The 16,591-nt window shown below is 39.5% G+C and overlaps 1 protein-coding gene and 2 long non-coding RNA genes across 4 annotated transcripts; 2 read left to right on the forward strand and 1 right to left on the reverse strand.

The window, feature by feature from the left end:
• Positions 1-1,981: 1,981 nt before the first annotated feature.
• Positions 1,982-13,021, reverse strand: LOC121812737 (sodium-dependent neutral amino acid transporter B(0)AT2-like). Of its 2 annotated transcripts, XM_042215596.1 has the most exons (12): positions 12,242-13,020; positions 11,426-11,651; positions 9,812-9,969; positions 9,048-9,174; positions 8,800-8,975; positions 5,884-5,994; positions 5,474-5,715; positions 5,141-5,321; positions 4,058-4,259; positions 3,714-3,873; positions 3,456-3,618; positions 1,982-2,332 (listed from the first exon to the last, which is right to left on the reverse strand). In XM_042215596.1, exons 2-12 carry the CDS (start codon positions 11,607-11,609, stop codon positions 1,982-1,984), a joined length of 2,055 nt encoding a protein of 684 aa, XP_042071530.1. In that variant the 5' UTR covers positions 11,610-11,651; positions 12,242-13,020. The 2 variants fall into 2 exon arrangements, with proteins under 2 accessions (XP_042071530.1, XP_042071529.1); XM_042215595.1 differs by having other exon boundaries at positions 11,426-13,021.
• LOC121812738 lies at positions 2,137-8,447 on the forward strand. Its single transcript, XR_006053282.1, has 3 exons — positions 2,137-2,250; positions 3,472-3,560; positions 7,999-8,447. It is a non-coding gene; the product is annotated as an uncharacterized LOC121812738 (long non-coding RNA).
• A 304-nt stretch (positions 13,022-13,325) lies between the features above and the next one.
• LOC121812739 lies at positions 13,326-15,592 on the forward strand. Its single transcript, XR_006053283.1, has 4 exons — positions 13,326-13,399; positions 13,989-14,147; positions 14,488-14,574; positions 14,963-15,592. It is a non-coding gene; the product is annotated as an uncharacterized LOC121812739 (long non-coding RNA).
• Positions 15,593-16,591: the final 999 nt, after the last annotated feature.

Below are 16,591 nucleotides of genomic sequence, written 5' to 3' on the forward strand. Positions count from 1 at the left end.
TTTAAAACCATCCAAGAATATTAAACATTACTATTAATGGAAAATCACAACCTTATCCTTGGTTTATAGCGCTAAATTCATAAGAACCAATTCCCTGGTAACACGCCCCAGAGCTACAACACAACCTGAAAAAAAAATCGACAAACCCCCAAGATAATAAAAAAAAAAAGAAAAAAGTCAAACAGAAAAACCTGGGATAAAAGCCCCCTTGCGATGAAGAGGAATACAGGGAAAACAATGCACACCAAGGGGTTTCAAAGTTTATCTTTATTTTTCAACATGCATAGTAAATACAAAGATGACAGGATGCTAGGGTACGCAGTGTTAGCTTTTGTTACCTAGTGGCTACACAAGCCAGCAAGTACCAACAATCGAATTGGGTGTGTGGTAGTAACAGGTAAATTAAGTTCTTCTCCAATTATTTGAATATATATATATATATATATATAAAAACACCCAGCACGCCCCTGCGGGCGAGTTTATCCTTCAAGCTCGGGTCCTCTACCAGAGGCCTGGGAGCTTGAGGGTCCTGCGCAGTATCTTAGCTGTTCCCAGGACTGCGCTCTTCTGGACAGAGATCTCCGATGTTATTCCCGGGATCTGCTGGAGCCACTCGCCTAGCTTGGGAGTCACCGCACCTAGTGCTCCGATTACCACGGGGACCACCGTTACCTTCACCCTCCACATCCTCTCGAGCTCTTCTCTGAGCCCTTGGTATTTCTCCAGCTTCTCGTGTTCCTTCTTCCTGATATTGCTGTCATTCGGAACCGCTACATCGATCACTACGGCCGTCTTCTTCTGTTTGTCTACCACCACTATGTCCGGTTGGTTAGCCACCACCATTTTGTCCGTCTGTATCTGGAAGTCCCACAGGATCTTAGCTCGGTCATTCTCCACCACCCTTGGGGGCGTCTCCCATTTTGACCTCGGGACTTCCAGGTTATACTCGGCACAGATGTTCCTGTACACTATGCCGGCCACTTGGTTATGGCGTTCCATGTATGCCTTGTCCTGCTAGCATCTTGCACCCTGCTGTTATGTGCTGGATTGTCTCTGGGGCATCTTTACACAGCCTGCACCTGGGGTCTTGCCTGGTGTGATAGACCCCAGCCTCTATGGATCTTGTACTCAGAGCTTGTTCTTGTGCTGCCATGATTAGTGCCTCTGTGCTGTCAATATATATTACAATATGTATAATTTGATCATATAGAGCAGAGATCAGGCTCTGCCACCTAGAGTTTATTAAAATACAGTAAAAAATACGCACAGCACATTTTTTGCGAACAGCGTTGAAGAAAACATTGCTGTTCTGCTTATGAGGTAAAATTTATAGAAAGCATAAAATAACCAAAACGCAAAAAAAAGGTTCGAAGAAAAAACACAAAACGTTCCTGTCACATTTCAAACCAGGAACACGTGATTCTGTTTCAAGGTATCACAACGACACATGCACGCACGCACGCACGCACACACACACACACACACACACACACACACACCACACACACACACACACACACACACACACACACACCACACACACACACCACAGTTACTCAAGGCAGAATGTTTTCATGCAAATACATATTAGTCCTTCAGCTAAAAAAAGATCCCATAAGCATTTTTATGAGCTGCTGCATTCACCAGCATGAAAGTAGTGACTGTCACCAGCATGTTGCATACGTTTCCTACTTTAAATCCTTTCAAAAACACAACTGTTTGTTTTATTGTTTATGTACAACTGTTTCTATCTTCTGAACAGCAAAGCTGGTTCAGAAAACAAGTATATGGAGGCACTAGGAGGATGATACAATATAAATACATAGTTAAAACAACTTTTCAAAGGTTTACTGAAAATAAAGACATAAAATCCAAGGATAACGCTGTTCATTGCTCTGCTTGCTTTAGTTTTTTGTCTTTGTACTTTTCTTTCTATTTGAATTTTGTCCTTTCTCAAACAACTTCCTTCTGACCACCATGCTCACACCCCCGTGTCTTGTTCCTCCTCCTCCTCCTCCTCGTCCTCCTCCTGGGAAAGGAGCCGGTAATGTTCGTTGCCCACCGACAGGAAGGCAGGCGTGGGATGAACCTCGTCTTCCCTGAAGTGGACAGGATGGAAATGGGAATCTGGCTGCTCGGTAGAGCTGCACTTGGTGTACAATTCGCGACGCATTTCCTGGCCGACTTCAACCTGGGAGGGAGTGCTACGGACCCAGCGGTTCTTCACTAAGGAATAGATGTAGCTGACAGGTACAGGCAAGCTGGCAAACACTATAAGCATGATGATCATAGCCAGGGCCCAGCCAGGGTACTCGAGAGTCATCTCAGAAGCCTGAAGAGGCAGAGACACAGAGCTTAAGAGTGACAAACACTGGCAGAATTACCTTTGGCTGTTAGATAAATGTTTACTTGTGGGATTAAAAGGAGCTATAAAATTAAAAAGATAAGAGATGGTTATGCAAAAGCATAAAAGTGCAGTTAACAGATAAGCAGGTTGACGCTACAAAAAATGGCTAACTTGACTATTCTTATGAAGAATAAATACAGAGATATTGTTGTGCTATGTCACAGCAGATGAATCCAGACATAAGTATTTGGATCGCATCTTGGTGTGAGTATAACCACTGCACAGCTGTGCCAATGAAACCACACGCTCTCGTTTACTGATGATTTTGTTACAAATGAAAGCTTCAGAATGAACGCTCACTGGAAAATATGTCACCAGTCAGCAGGACAACAATCCTAAACATACAGGGAGTCAATATGATGCAGAGGGACAGGTGATGATGAGGTTTAACGCTATAATGTCAGATGAGTTTTTCAGACGTCCACATCATCAGCGTATTTGTTCTTCCCTGCGTAACCTGAATAAACTGCACAAAAATGCCATATGTAGAATAAATATAAACACTCTAGTTCAGGATCCTAAGGTCAATGTTATTGTCTGGCCAAGTGAATCTCCTAATATCAGTATAAATTAACCACTTTCCATTTGTTGAGCATCACAATAAAGGAAATGAGAATCCAGAACATTGAGATGGTGGTTGCACTGAAGGTCTGTGAGATCATCAGAGTTGATACAAAAAAAAGTTTCTTTTCTACTGTTTTGGACACTGTGCTAAAACCACAACATCTTCCAGCATGCATATATGTGTTACACACATGCATATAGTGTGTACTGTGGGTCAGGAGGTTGTCTACTGAAGTGGAGTGGGATGTTTGATCCCAGATTGTCCAGTTTTCAGGACAAATACAATGAATTCTGACTTTCTCCTGATGTATTCATCAGAATGAGTGTGAGTGTTTGGGTGAATAAGGCTTGTGTTAAAAATCACAGTGAGTGCTCATAGTAGAAAAGAGCTATGCAAACACCACCTGATATTTTAAAACAGTAACTGGCTATTTGAAGTTTAAAATCATGTGATTTGATGGAAAGTTGAAGTCGAACATCTCACCGTGCTTTGATTCCAGGCGGTGTACGTGGGCCCTTTGAAGACCATGCGGAGCAAACTGGCTGCCAGAAGACTGACCATCGCCAGCAAACACACATATTTCCAAAGGTACTTGTACACCACCGGAGGGCGCCATTTGAGCATTATTTCAATATCATCCAGAAAGCTGCAATAATCAAAATGCTTTTCTTAAAATGCATCTTTTCAAACAAACATATAAAGACAAAAAAACCTGTGAAAGTCAGAGATAACGTTGCTTACCGATCTGTTCCATAAACCCACGCCACACTAATGGTTTCAAAAATGACCACAATGACCAAAGGCAGGGTTGCAGAGTAGTCATCAAACATGGTCACAAAATAGTTGCCAGAGCGCTGAGTGAACAGTAATCCAATAATGAACCCCAAAGCACAGCTGGACACTAAAAGACAGAAAACATTTAAAGACCACTTCAAAGACAACAAGACTACATTTATCTCCCATAGTACACCACTGCAGTACGAGAATCTTGCACTTTTTTGGTTTTTATGTAGTTTTATTTAAGAAAAAAATAACAATAAAATACAGCAGCAGAGTTTGAACACATGTCAACTGATGTTCAGTACCCGTGAGTAGGGTTCGGTGACGCCCCAAGAGGCTGAAATTGTCCATGAGAGGTGTGAGGATTCCCTGCATTGTTCCAAACATGGTGCTGAGGCCCAGGTTGAGCAGCATGAGGAAAAACAGGGCGGACCAGAAGGGACTAGCTGGGAAGAAGGCCATCACCTCAGTGAATGCTATGAATGCCAGGCCTGTCCCTTCGACACCCTGAACGCACACAAGATAGTAAGATAGTGGAAATACGTGGGGAAAAAGCAGATCCACTCAGTCTAACAGACAACAAATGTGTGTTAACTGTGATGCTGTTTCCAGAGCTAATCTATACCAGTAAATTACCTGTGCACCTTTTGCATAACATGCTCTTTAACACAGAGAATAGGTCTTTTCTTTTTAAATAAAACAAACACCGTGAGATAACATGACTCTTTGTACATCTTGTCCTGTTTCTTTAGTATCTCCTTCTTTAGTATCACAGCTTGCTTTCATTTTTCCTAGAAAACCAGCAAGATACAATTTCCAATACATTTTCATTGTCTTGCCTGCTGGATATTTTATAGCACCTCCTAGATTCTTCGTAGGTCCTGGGAACATCGGCGCTCGCCTACATACAATTGTTACTGAAATGTTCAACTTTGATTTTTGTAACCGATCCAGTATCTTGTGCCTCGTAGGACACCTGCAGTTCTTTCATTTATGCAAAGTTGTCTTTAAAACACTTTGTAATCCTGGATGAGTGAAGCAGCACATTAGAAACTCAGTTTAATACCAGTGACTGCTCTTTATTATTGGACATACCTCTTCCTATAATGTATTATAATACAGAACATATATACATAAGAAATCTCAGCTGTTGTCCTAATTTTCACGCATGCTTATAGATGTGTATTCCCATCTTGTTACCGTTTACACGCTACTTGTTCCAGTTTCTTAGATCCCTTAAACTACTGCAAAAACACTACTGTTTTTTTTGTTGTTGTTTTTTTTTACCTTTTTTGGTTTGTTTGTTTGTTGTTGTTTTTTTGTTTCTCTTGCTTTGTTTTTAATCATGTTGTGAAGCAAAGCTGTTGTTATTAATATCTCAAGATTACCTTATTCATCTCCTGCTCCAGACTGCAGTCAGTGATTTTAGGACCCACCATGGAGCTGTAGAGATGGTACCACTCTCTGTATTCAGCTAAAGTCACAGTGCTTACATCTGTCATGTTGAACCATGGCCACCAATGCTGGTTAGATCCACTGGACGCCAATAAGTTTAGTACACTGAGATTTCTGAAAAGGTTAAACACAAAAATAATAAATAAATCTAAGATAACCAATCAAACAAGCAGTCCACCTTAAGATTGTTACGGCAGTTTGCCAATCTAAAAGTGCTCGCTAGTTGGATTTGAATTACCATTTCAATCATGCACAGACATACGTACTCAGCCACACAACGTAGTGCAATGTTCTTGGCACGGAAACCGAGCACGATGAAAACCACTAGAGAGGCCAGCACGGATGTCATGAAGTTGATGCAGGAGACCATCAGAGCATCCCTGTGGCAGTTGTTGTGGACTGGATTGTAGGAGGAGTACGCGATAACAGAACCATAGCCCAGGCCCAGGGCGAAAAACACTTGTGTAGCAGCCTGTCGCCACACCTGCACGTTACCCCAGATCTCCAGCTGCAAATATGACAAAATAAAAGCATCTTTAGGTTTACATTCTTTCGTCAAAGCTTAAAATGTTTTATTATGGGTTTTTTTGTAATCACTGAGGTGTTTGTCTTTTGTTAGTTAAATGAAAATAAAGAAAAGATGTCAAGAAAAAGGAAGAGAGAGAATATTGCTTACCTTAGGATAAAACATGTAGGTGATTCCTTCCAAGGCACCGTCCAAAAGTAATCCTCTGATCAGGAAAATAAAAAGCACCACATAGGGAAAAATGGAGGAAAAGTACATCACCTAAGATTGGAAAAAGAAACGGATAATGATTTCAACAGTGCAGCATTTTGTAAAATATGATCATTTGCTTTTCTCAATCTCACTTCACTATTAAAAATTAAAGTTTACCAGTTTACCTGCCAAGCACCAACCCTCAGGTTCCTCAAATTGCATACTTTTATTTTTAAACTTAGTAATTTGAGTGCATACCCAGCAAACACAGTGGTCATGGCACAGCACCAAAAAAACTGAACCGTAAATGTTAGGATGTTTATGGTGTTTTCATGTAAATATTGCATCAGCATCTCTTACAAGGTGAAAAACACAGATTAAAGTATTGCAAAAAATTTTCTTTTTATTTATTCACAGTAACAGTCGCTTCAAGGTGGTTTTTTTGCAAGGCAAGGACACGACAATATTAAAAATAACCCCAACAATCACACAGCATGTATGTGGTTTGTACCTTCCTATGAACAAAGACCATGGTAACTTGAATCATCATTGTGGTAAACGTCCACAATGCAGGTTCAACTTTCATTTTGGAGTGATTTGTATGGGCTCAAAATGTGGTCATAAATATTTTGTACTTGTAAATCGGTTTTGTACTTGTAGATTTGTATGTGTAAAAAAAGTTGTGTGCGTAAAAAAGATTTGTATGTGTAAAAAAGATTTGTATGTGTAAAAAAGATTTGTGCGTGGACTTAGCCCAAAAAAACCCCTGCAAGTTACAACTACGAATTTTGACCCTATTTTTCTTCCTTTAAGCTGATTGGTCAATGTCATGTCAATCACAAATTAAACAATCCAATCAGAGAACAGATGGGTTTGGCTGTCGGAGGGGCACTTTTTTGAACTGCAGGTCCTTGAAGGGTAATCTCTATATAAATATCTGATAGCAGTTAGGTCCCCTTACTTTCAGCAGCTGTTGAAAGGATAAAGTTGTGGTATGTCAGTTAGAAATACCATTATTACTTTAGGATTAGTTTAACACAATGTCAGGGCTGACCCGGACCATTGCTGTGAGTCACAGTGCGCAGCATAAAAGTCCTTTCACATCGGACGCAGGATGTGCTGCTAATGCTAATTGCTAACTAAAAGCAAAGGATCCAGAATTTGTTGCTGGCTGCTGGGCTCTGTGGGTTTTTGCAGCAGCTCTACCTGTACTAGATGCACCTGCTCCTTGTCTTTTCTATCTCTGACTTTATGTCCTCTACAAGAGTTTTTTTTTTTTGCTAGTTCTTCAAATGTTCAATAAAAACATGTATGCTAATTCATAACGAAGAAAGCTTTGTAATGAAGACTGTCATTTCCAAAACACTGCCCCCCGCGGTCCGCAGCGCTGTTGAAAAGGCTGTGGAAGTCCCTGTATTAAACACGTAGTCCTGTGACACAAAAATCACCAAACTCGGACGACCACAGACTGTTTTCCTTCGTGGTGATGAAGGAAAACGCTGGGTTGGCATGTAAAAGGGCATTTATTCCCTTCAAAGACCTGCAGTTCAAAAAAAGCGCCCCTCCGACAGCCAAACCCATCTGTTCTCTGATTGGATTGTTACATTTGTGATTGACATGACATTGACCAATCAGATGAAAGGAAGAAAAATAGGGTCAAAATTCGTACTTGTAACTTGCAGGGTTTTTTTGCTAAGTCCACACACAAATCTTTTTTACACATACAAATCTTTTTTACACACACACAAATCTTTTTTACGCACACACAAATTCTTTTTACACATACAAATCCTGATTTACAAGTACAAAATATTTATGACCACATTTTGAGCCCATAGGATTTTCCACCATAGGTAGACATTGAGAAAAGGTTGTCAGCCAACAGTTATCAAATGTCAACATATTTACTGGGTAAGTGCAACATTTGGCTCAAGGTTATACAGCCAAAATGTAAAACTGTGGTTGTCATCTTAGCCATTCTACCCAAGTTGATCACACAAAGCGCCTCCTACTGCAACTCTCATTCACACAATGCTTTTACCTTTGCTTTAACACTTTTTCTAACATTCACAGAGATACATCAGGAGCAACTCTGGGTTCATTATCCTGCCAAGATTACCTTGACATGAAGCCTGGAAGAGCTACCAACATTTCAATTTGTAGACATCCTGCTCCATCCTGCTGAGCCACTGTGAGAAGGTCCACTAAAAATATTTCTGCCCATTTTGGAAGATGCGTTGTCAGTGCAGGTGTCCATGTTTAAGATGGCTAGCTAACATCAGCAGCTTTTTCCCAGCCATTGATTTTGCGTGTCTGTTTCTTAGTGTTAATGTGTACTAAAATGTTATAATCACTGTAGAAGATTATAGTACTGTCAGATACACAAAAAGTTTAGAATAATTGAAAATGCAGTTATTAATTTCCATCGAATACATTTAAGACAAGCTGTCAAGTAAGCACAGTGAATATATGGAAAAATACTAATGTAAGTGGGAACATGGCATGTCTGAGCCCGCGCTGGAATGGTAGCACACACTTGGGCAGGATGGCTGCTGTGTTTGCTTCGGATTACTCCTCACCCCCCACCCGACCCTGTGGCTTGTCATGTGTTCCATAATGTTGTGCTGTGGACATTTATGTGCTTTTTTGTGCAGAGGAGTTTTTTTGTTTCCTGTTCTCATGCTGTCCTCCCAGGAGCCCAGCATGAGTAGAGGTCTCTTTTTTTCCTCTTGTACTTTCCCATTGTAGTGTATATTTCAGTGTTTGTTTTCTGTAACGCTACGGATCTCCAACCTGAGGCAGAAAAGGGGCGAGCTAACATTAACACAAACACTTTATATTTGTGTGCTAACGGTGGGACTGGTGTTCATGTACCTTTGCAGAAGACTTGATGCCCTTTATCATTGCCAAGGCAACAATTGCCCAAGCAGCCAATAAACAGCCTGTCATGATGGGGTTAAACTCTCCAGATTCTTCAATGGAATTTGTGATGTTGAGAGCTTTCCGAAACCAGAAATACGACGTTGGGGAGCTGCCTGCGCATTCTTTCACTGTTGATTGAGAAAAGAAAACACTGTAGGCTTCATCAGACATCACTTCATTTCACTCGGTCATGTGATTACCTGTGTCATTGGAGGTTACATTCGTTGGACACTTCTCCCATGGCAGAGGATACTGAAAGGAGTTACCCATGTAGAACAGGCTCCATGCAATGATAACGTTATAGTACAAAGCCACATAAAAACAGACCTGGGGAAGAAGAAAGCATTTATATCAATAAATAATCAGTATTATTAATCATATTATTAAAATATGCTGCAAATTGTTTGCAGCTTCAGTGTAATGCTGTGATTTCTTTTATACTTGTAGCCTACAAGTAAAGGCTAACCCAGGGAATGTAGCCATAAGGTTCGACATTGACCTTAACAATGACAAACAGAGGTTAGGTCTATTTAAAGAAAAATAAACACGCTTTATAAAAACCACAGGCTATCTAGTCGTAGATTTCTGTTGTGTGTGCGGACAAAAACGTTCTTGGGTACTCTGTGTTTTCCCCAACTTGTTACGCAATCAACTGCCAGCACAGACGCACAGCACACTACCTTTCTCATGTTACAGCATGGGTGTGCGTGAGTATATACACACACATGCAGCTTGGCTAAGGTGTTTACAGAAAGGTGATAAAGGCGGTGACACGTGATGCAGGATTGGGGCCAGATAAGTGAAGGTGAAGAGATTAAAAATACTGACCCCGGTGCTACTTTTGAAACCCAGACTTGGAAAAAGCAAGTCAGCTGTCAAACAACAGCAGCCTTATCAGAACACACAGGTACATGAACGTAAACAGAAAAAGGTCTCAGACAGAAAAAAAAAAGAAAATGCTCACCATGCAGCTGGAGTAGCCGATCCCTCCCAGCTTTGGAGAGATGTGCTTCCATACACCGATGCTGCCCTGTCGAATGCTTTGACCAGCAGCCAGCTCCATAAAAAACAGTGGAACTCCCACAACCACCAAAAGAAAAACATACAGCAGCATGAAGGCACCTGGAAGGAACAAAGGAGGACATATATTTGAAAGGCAAACCCAAAGTCACCTGTAGTTCCAGAGGGAAAAAAACTTTGCATTTGCACACACAGGCAAACACAGTCTAACTAAGCACATTAAAAAAACAACAGTTCTTGACTTTTTTTTTTAACACAAACTCAGAATTTGCCATTGAAGCTGGAAAAAATGAGCAAATTTATATGTCAGCAACCTCTCTAAAAGATGCTTGGAGTCTCATGATCTAACCAAACATGCTGCATGCATGTGGTGTACAGCTATAAATAAAATATGGTTTAGAGTTCTATTCTTCTCCAGAAAGAAAAGTCAGTTTCACACAGTGACATTCGCAGGATCTCAGAAATCAAAAATACAAAAAAGCAGTATAATGATGCATAAAGCTGTATACTACAGCACTGCTGGGACAACGTTGTGTAGACAGATAAACCAAAAGTTTAAATATTTTGCCCTGTTTGGAGGTAAAGAGCACTGAAAACTGGCACTGATCCTCATCTCAACTTTGAAGCACAGTGGAGGGAGCATCATGGTTTGGGCTGCTTTGATACTTCAGGTGTTGAATGCCTTGTAATCACTGACAGAGCAATGAATTTAATATGTATCAGGGCACCAGCCCATGTTTTGGAGCTTAAGACAGCTTGAATGAGTCAATATTAACACAAAATCCACACATCAGCCGCACATATATTAAAATTAATATAAACTCAAATTCATTTTTAAGTCATTTTTATTAGTATAAACTGCTGAGGTGAACTACCATGTGGTCAGGATGTTAAAGTATGGTCATTTATTGTTTTTGCTTCCCTTCATAGTGTGATTAGTTCATGTTTATGAAGCAACAGCGTCTTGCTCATCCATAAATCCTTTGTAAACTATGGTTTGAAATTAGATCATCATTCAGCCTCTATTGCTATACATAAACTGTTTACTTTCCAGTATTGTAATAAAATTAACAGTTATGTTATGCATATGAAAATTCAAAGGAGGATTTTACCATTTTATTACCATCAGGATATCATATCGTTACTAATATATTACTGTGCTAATTATTAATTAGTTTTACCTCATATGCATACATTTGTTTCCAAGTTTTTACCCCTAGTTTCTGGTCTGTTATTACCCAATTGTATACATTTCAGTGTAATATTATGCAGCTATAAATACTTTTGATACAAAATAATTACTTTGGTGTTATTAATTTAGTGGCAGTAAAATATTTGAGCCAGTTTCCCCCTTATTACCCCAATATTACTGCTTTATTACCAAGTTGTAACACAATGTGTCACCCATCTGTTTATAGTATTAGGAAGTCCTGCTGTTCATTTATATTAAATTCCCTTTTATTCAAGTATTTATTTCTTTTTATGTGTTGCATTGCTTTGGCACCAAAACAGCTACTAAGTTAATCACTTAAACCTGTAAGTTAATCTTGTCACTCACCGCCTCCATTTTGATGGCAGAGGTATGGAAATCTCCACACATTCCCTAAGCCCACACTGAAGCCCACCTGGGCTAACACATACTGAATCTTAGAATCCCATGCTGGACGGTCTCCGTCGTCTGTCGCAGCTTCATCGGGACCATCCACAGCTGTGAGCTGAGTTTGGGACCGGCCTTCTTCCATCCAGGTTCTGCCCTCGCTGCCGTCCAGCGGAGGCTTTTCTGTCTTGTTATAACGAGAAGAAGTAATATGATGAACTAAACCGATTATCAGTTGAAGCTTCATCCTGACGTGTGAGTCTGCACAAAGTCATTGTAGTTATGCTGAGCAAATATGTGTGGAAACACACTACTTTGTGCACAAAATTATGTAAGGAAAGAATTAAATTATGCTAGGAAAAAACTTTATCACAATTTATCAGGGACAACAAAGAGGAAAAGCACTTGCTGTTATTTGGTTGTCATGTTGTCGAAGGTTATATCACTACTCCTTATCAGTGTGAAAACACAGCAGTGAGACAATGCATTACGTAATCCAACATTAAGGCATTATCTTTACTCTAACTTGTCATTCTCCCATCACTACGTCAGATGTATGAAGAAATGCTAATGCAGACACTGAATTTCCTACTGATGCTCTTTTACGTTAAAGTCATTCAACTGGCATATTTAGCACTGAGGAGAAGCCCAACTGTGACTGACCTTTCAAAATGCTTCATCAGTACACCCAGGTGTTAGCAATTCATTAGCAAGACTGACATAATGGCAGGTTTAAATGCATATAGAATGCATAAATAATGGATGTGTGTTACTTACTGTGCTCTTTCTTATTATGAAATTATCCAGATAAAAAACTTTGTTGCATCACCTCAATTCTCTTTCATTTAATGTAAACACCAGGGTCATGGTGTGCATTTCAGGGAAAAAAAGCATTCAGCTGAATCACCTCCACACTGAACACTAAATGTCAGCTCAGATGAAAGTGACGGATCCAAAATGGCTTAACACAAGCCAAGCTGGCTTCAGAACATGACCTCTCCTGGTATCAGCTGGTTAGAATGGAAAATTACAAGACCCAGAAAGAGTTCATGGCTGTTCAAAACACACGGCCGGATAGGGCAGGTGATTTCAGAAATATCCATGCCCACATGCATAGAGTGTGAGACTGTGACAAATATATGCATGCACAAATAGAAAGGAGGGGAAAGTGGGGCGGACAGAAGCCATACAGTGATGTGTGGTTGGGAGTGGGAGGGAGAAATCCGCTGGGAGGTGTTAGGCTTGCATTGGTTCATACTGTGGGTGGTGCTGAGGTGCATGGGTAAACCACAAAGTGGGTACAGTTGGTAATAATATAGGAAAAAAGTTAGGGTTAGGGCTATCAGGGTATGCTGAACAAATAATTAAAAAGTCAACAGCTTGATTAAGCTTTAAGGATCCATGTGTTTGAGCTATAAACTATAACATGGACTATACTGAAAAAGTCTGCTTCACACACTCCTGTGAGTTCATTTGATCACTTACCTTAGAGCAAACACACTTTTCTATAGAGCTGAAGTGACTAGTAGATTTTCATTTCATTTCATTTCCATTTATTTATTGTCATTGTCAGAGAACAATGAAATTGCGTTTGGGGCTTCCGTACAACCCGTAAATAAAATAATGAAGAAAATAATAAATACCCCTTAAAACCCAAGTGTAAATATTTAACCCAGTGTGACTCCAGTGCAATAAGACAATCCTTAGCAACAACATGAGAACATGACAAGTAATGTTCATAAGAAATTCAGACAAAGACCTGAGAAACATGACAAAGTACAACAATGCAACCCATTCAATATTATTGTACTGTGAGATATGATGTCAGATATGATAGTTATCTATTTAAGAAAGGATCTCCTTGTGGAGTGTCAGCCTGTGGTGTCCAGTGTGTGTGTCCAGGAGAGATGACCTGCGCTGTTTTCCTCTGAGGAGGTAAGATTGTCCTAATTTATTTATAATTTAAGTATTATTCAAATTGGGCATGATTTATACCAGATTGACTATATTGAAGTAGTACAGTATTTGCTGGGGTAATGCATTGGCCAACTTTATTATCTTGTGCTACTACTCCAGTCAAGGCCCTTGCCAGTGTTATATTCAAATCCTTACCCTGAACATTTCTCCCAGTACAAGAAGAGTCCCCATGCTAAATCGAAATTGTGAAACAGAAAGGCAATCTCATAATTTTGATTTAGAATGTTTTTTTTGTTTGTTTGTTTGGTTTTTTTGTGCTAGAAATAGGACTTCTATACACTGAGATGGTTAGGGAAAGAATACTAAGGCAGGTCTGATTGGTCACGGATTTTGGTGCAACTTAGAACATAATATGTATTTTCATATTGATACTGGGTTTTGTGGAGGGTATTTCTATTCCTGTGCAAAATACATATTCATGAGAGATTTTTGAAGTAGGTTTTGCTGTTGATAACACAATCAGGCATATAACATGGTGCAGACTGTCCAAGACAGCTAATTTTCTGTGCTGAATAAATGACAATATTTTGGTGACTGTATTGTTTAGATATCTGAAACATTTCATTGGATCACAAGCAAAGACCTCCTGGGGACCTTCAATGCATCTCTTGACAAATTTGTGCCTGGCCTGCTGAAACTGTACCGGTCTAAGAAGGGAGCTCTTTGTGAGGAGATGGAAGACCTCCTGGATAAACTTGACGAACAGGTGAGTGAAGTGCCCCTTTATCTGACATTTTTAGAAGAGAGTATACTTTTCTCTGAACAGAAACTGAAAAAGATGTTGGCTTCAAACAAAACACATCAGTCAGTAAAAATTAATGTCATCAGTCATTGCTTTGTTCTTATTTGGCAGTATTTTTATTTAATTTGTAAAAAGAAAGTAAAATTGTTAACATGGTGTTGTTGTTTTTTGTAAGTTTTGCGTGTTGCTGGGTCTGACCTGTGCTTTATTTTCATTACTATGAGAGTTCTGATTTTGCATTGTGTATAGTACACCATGTTACTACACTAATTGAAATTCTTGTTTTCCACTGAATACTCTTTAGGCATCCGACATTGTGTCCAACGGGCACTGAGACGCCAGCCCATTTTCCTCAAGGGACGATGCAACAGAGGTTTTCCTGAAGTGCTTAGTAAGTACAAAAAAGTAATGCAAGTAAATCTAATTGCTATGAGATGTTTTTAAAGGATGAGTTAATCCAAAATGGAAATGTGCACTTCCTCAGTGCAGTCCAGATAATTTTATAGTGGGGATTGCAGTTGTCATAACTCTCACTCCTTTTTTTTTTTTTTTCTGCTGAGCAGCAGCTGGGCATTGTTAGTGGGTGTTCCAGAAGAAAATATGTTTGTTCAAAACTCAACAAGGTGGCATTAATTATAGGAAAATAAGCTTTTTCTTCTTAAAACCTCTATGAGTCAAGTGACCAGCATGGTATAGAGGTTAAAGTTAAAATCTTTAGAAATTTGTTTGGGCTTTAGTTTTTCTTAGCTTTCAATAATTCATATTTTACTTTTCTTCAGGACACTGACATTTTGGAACCAGTGTTGAACGGTGCATCAGTTGCCATCCTCACCATCCTACAAGATGACGATGCCGATACGTCTGTGCGAGAACATGCAGTTGTGTTGGAAGGGGACATCGTGCTACATAACATTCCAGATCTCTCTACTGCCTTGGCATACCTCTTTGGCCTTCTGTATGCCCTCAACATTGATTATCCAAAGCAGATGAGTTATACCTTTAAAGCAATTGAGGCCAGTCTTATTTTGACCTGGTCGGACTTTATGAAGGTGAAGTGGATAAATCATTATTCGAAATGTAAATTTTAGTCAGATGAATCTGTATTGTTGAGAATATATGGTGAAAATTTGTCTTGTAGTATTTTAAAAGATTTGTTATAGTGTTTTCCATATGAAGCATAGAACTGGTGTTTTACCTGTTAGTTTCCTCTTCATTGATGGTAACATTTCTAATAACTTTTAACTTCCATAGTTCATCATAGTAAGCCCATGTAAAATGTCAATGTCTGGGTACATAGGCATCGTTTGTGGCACTACCCTATTTAATGTGCAATAGTTATGTTCAGCTTTTACAAGACGGTCAGGGTGTGTGCGTGAATTATTAAGTTGCTGGACACTTTTCTTTTTTGGTTCTGGACTCTGTATTCAGCAGAGACGTTATTGCCAAAGCACCCAAAAGAAACTGGCAACACGTTTTTGTTTGTTTGTTTATTTCTTTTTTTCTTTCTTTCTTTTTTTTTTTTTAACAGAAATTCACCCTACTACCCATGACATTCTGAAATGTACTGAAAGCACTGTTGAACAAAATAAATAAGCTTTTAGATAACATTGAATTGTGCTTTGTTTTATTCTATATCTATTTATTGAGTGTTTTTTCCCAAGTACAATAACAGCATACATTTCTTTTACTTATATAGGTAAATTTCCAACTCACTGGAGTAAGAATTGTATGATTACTCAACAAGAATATCCTTGTTTGGTGAAGGCAGAAATACATGGCATTGAAACCAGAATTTCTTTGTTAGACTTCCAGGATTATCCTAATTAGGTGAACGAGAAGATCCAAGTTGGCAGAACTTGTAAATCTTAGTTAAGTCAACAACAGTTGGCAAATTTGAGAAAACTCAAAAATCTCTTGCATCATGTTGCCTTGAAATTTTATGTTTTCTCAACTTTTTCTTTTTTACAGTGTATTTAATATTACACAATATTACATTTTACAGTGTGCACAGTTGACTCAGTACGACAAATTCCCACATTAAGACCCTGGAACCATGGAATATAATGACCAGCAGTTAGTATCCATTAAGCTTCAGCAGCTCTGTTGTCGGGGAGCTCTGCTGAGACTGAATGAGAACCAGAGTATTTTCTCTGTTAACAGACATCTGTGAAGGTCACACTGCTGCTTTAATCCTATTGGCTCCAATCAGTGGTGCTCTCTCTCTGTTTGTCCGTCCCTAAGGCTAGCTTTCTGTTGTGTCCTTGTCTGCTGTGCTCACATCTCACAGCCCACATTAGTGCTATACGCACACATACGGCAGCATGTGCACTTAGACACACATGCATATCCACACACAGATCAGTTGTGGCCCTGGGGAGTGAGGGGTGTGACCCAGAGGCATTTCTATT

This window comes from Haplochromis burtoni, unplaced genomic scaffold (assembly GCF_018398535.1).
Source record: "Haplochromis burtoni strain Fernald_Lab_line unplaced genomic scaffold, NCSU_Asbu1 Contig_771, whole genome shotgun sequence".
In the NCBI taxonomy this organism is placed as follows: domain Eukaryota; kingdom Metazoa; phylum Chordata; class Actinopteri; order Cichliformes; family Cichlidae; genus Haplochromis; species Haplochromis burtoni.

Coding starts and splice junctions, on each gene's coding strand:
- LOC121812737 (XM_042215595.1), bottom strand. CDS start 11,711: ATGAAGCTTCAACTGATAATCGGTTTAGTTCATCATATTACTTCTTCT. Junction 5,995..8,799: donor GCATCAAGTCTTCTGCAAAG/GTACATGAACAC, acceptor TTCCAATCTTAG/GTGATGTACTTTTCCTCCAT. Junction 2,333..3,455: donor CCGCCTGGAATCAAAGCACG/GTGAGATGTTCG, acceptor CTGCCTCTTCAG/GCTTCTGAGATGACTCTCGA.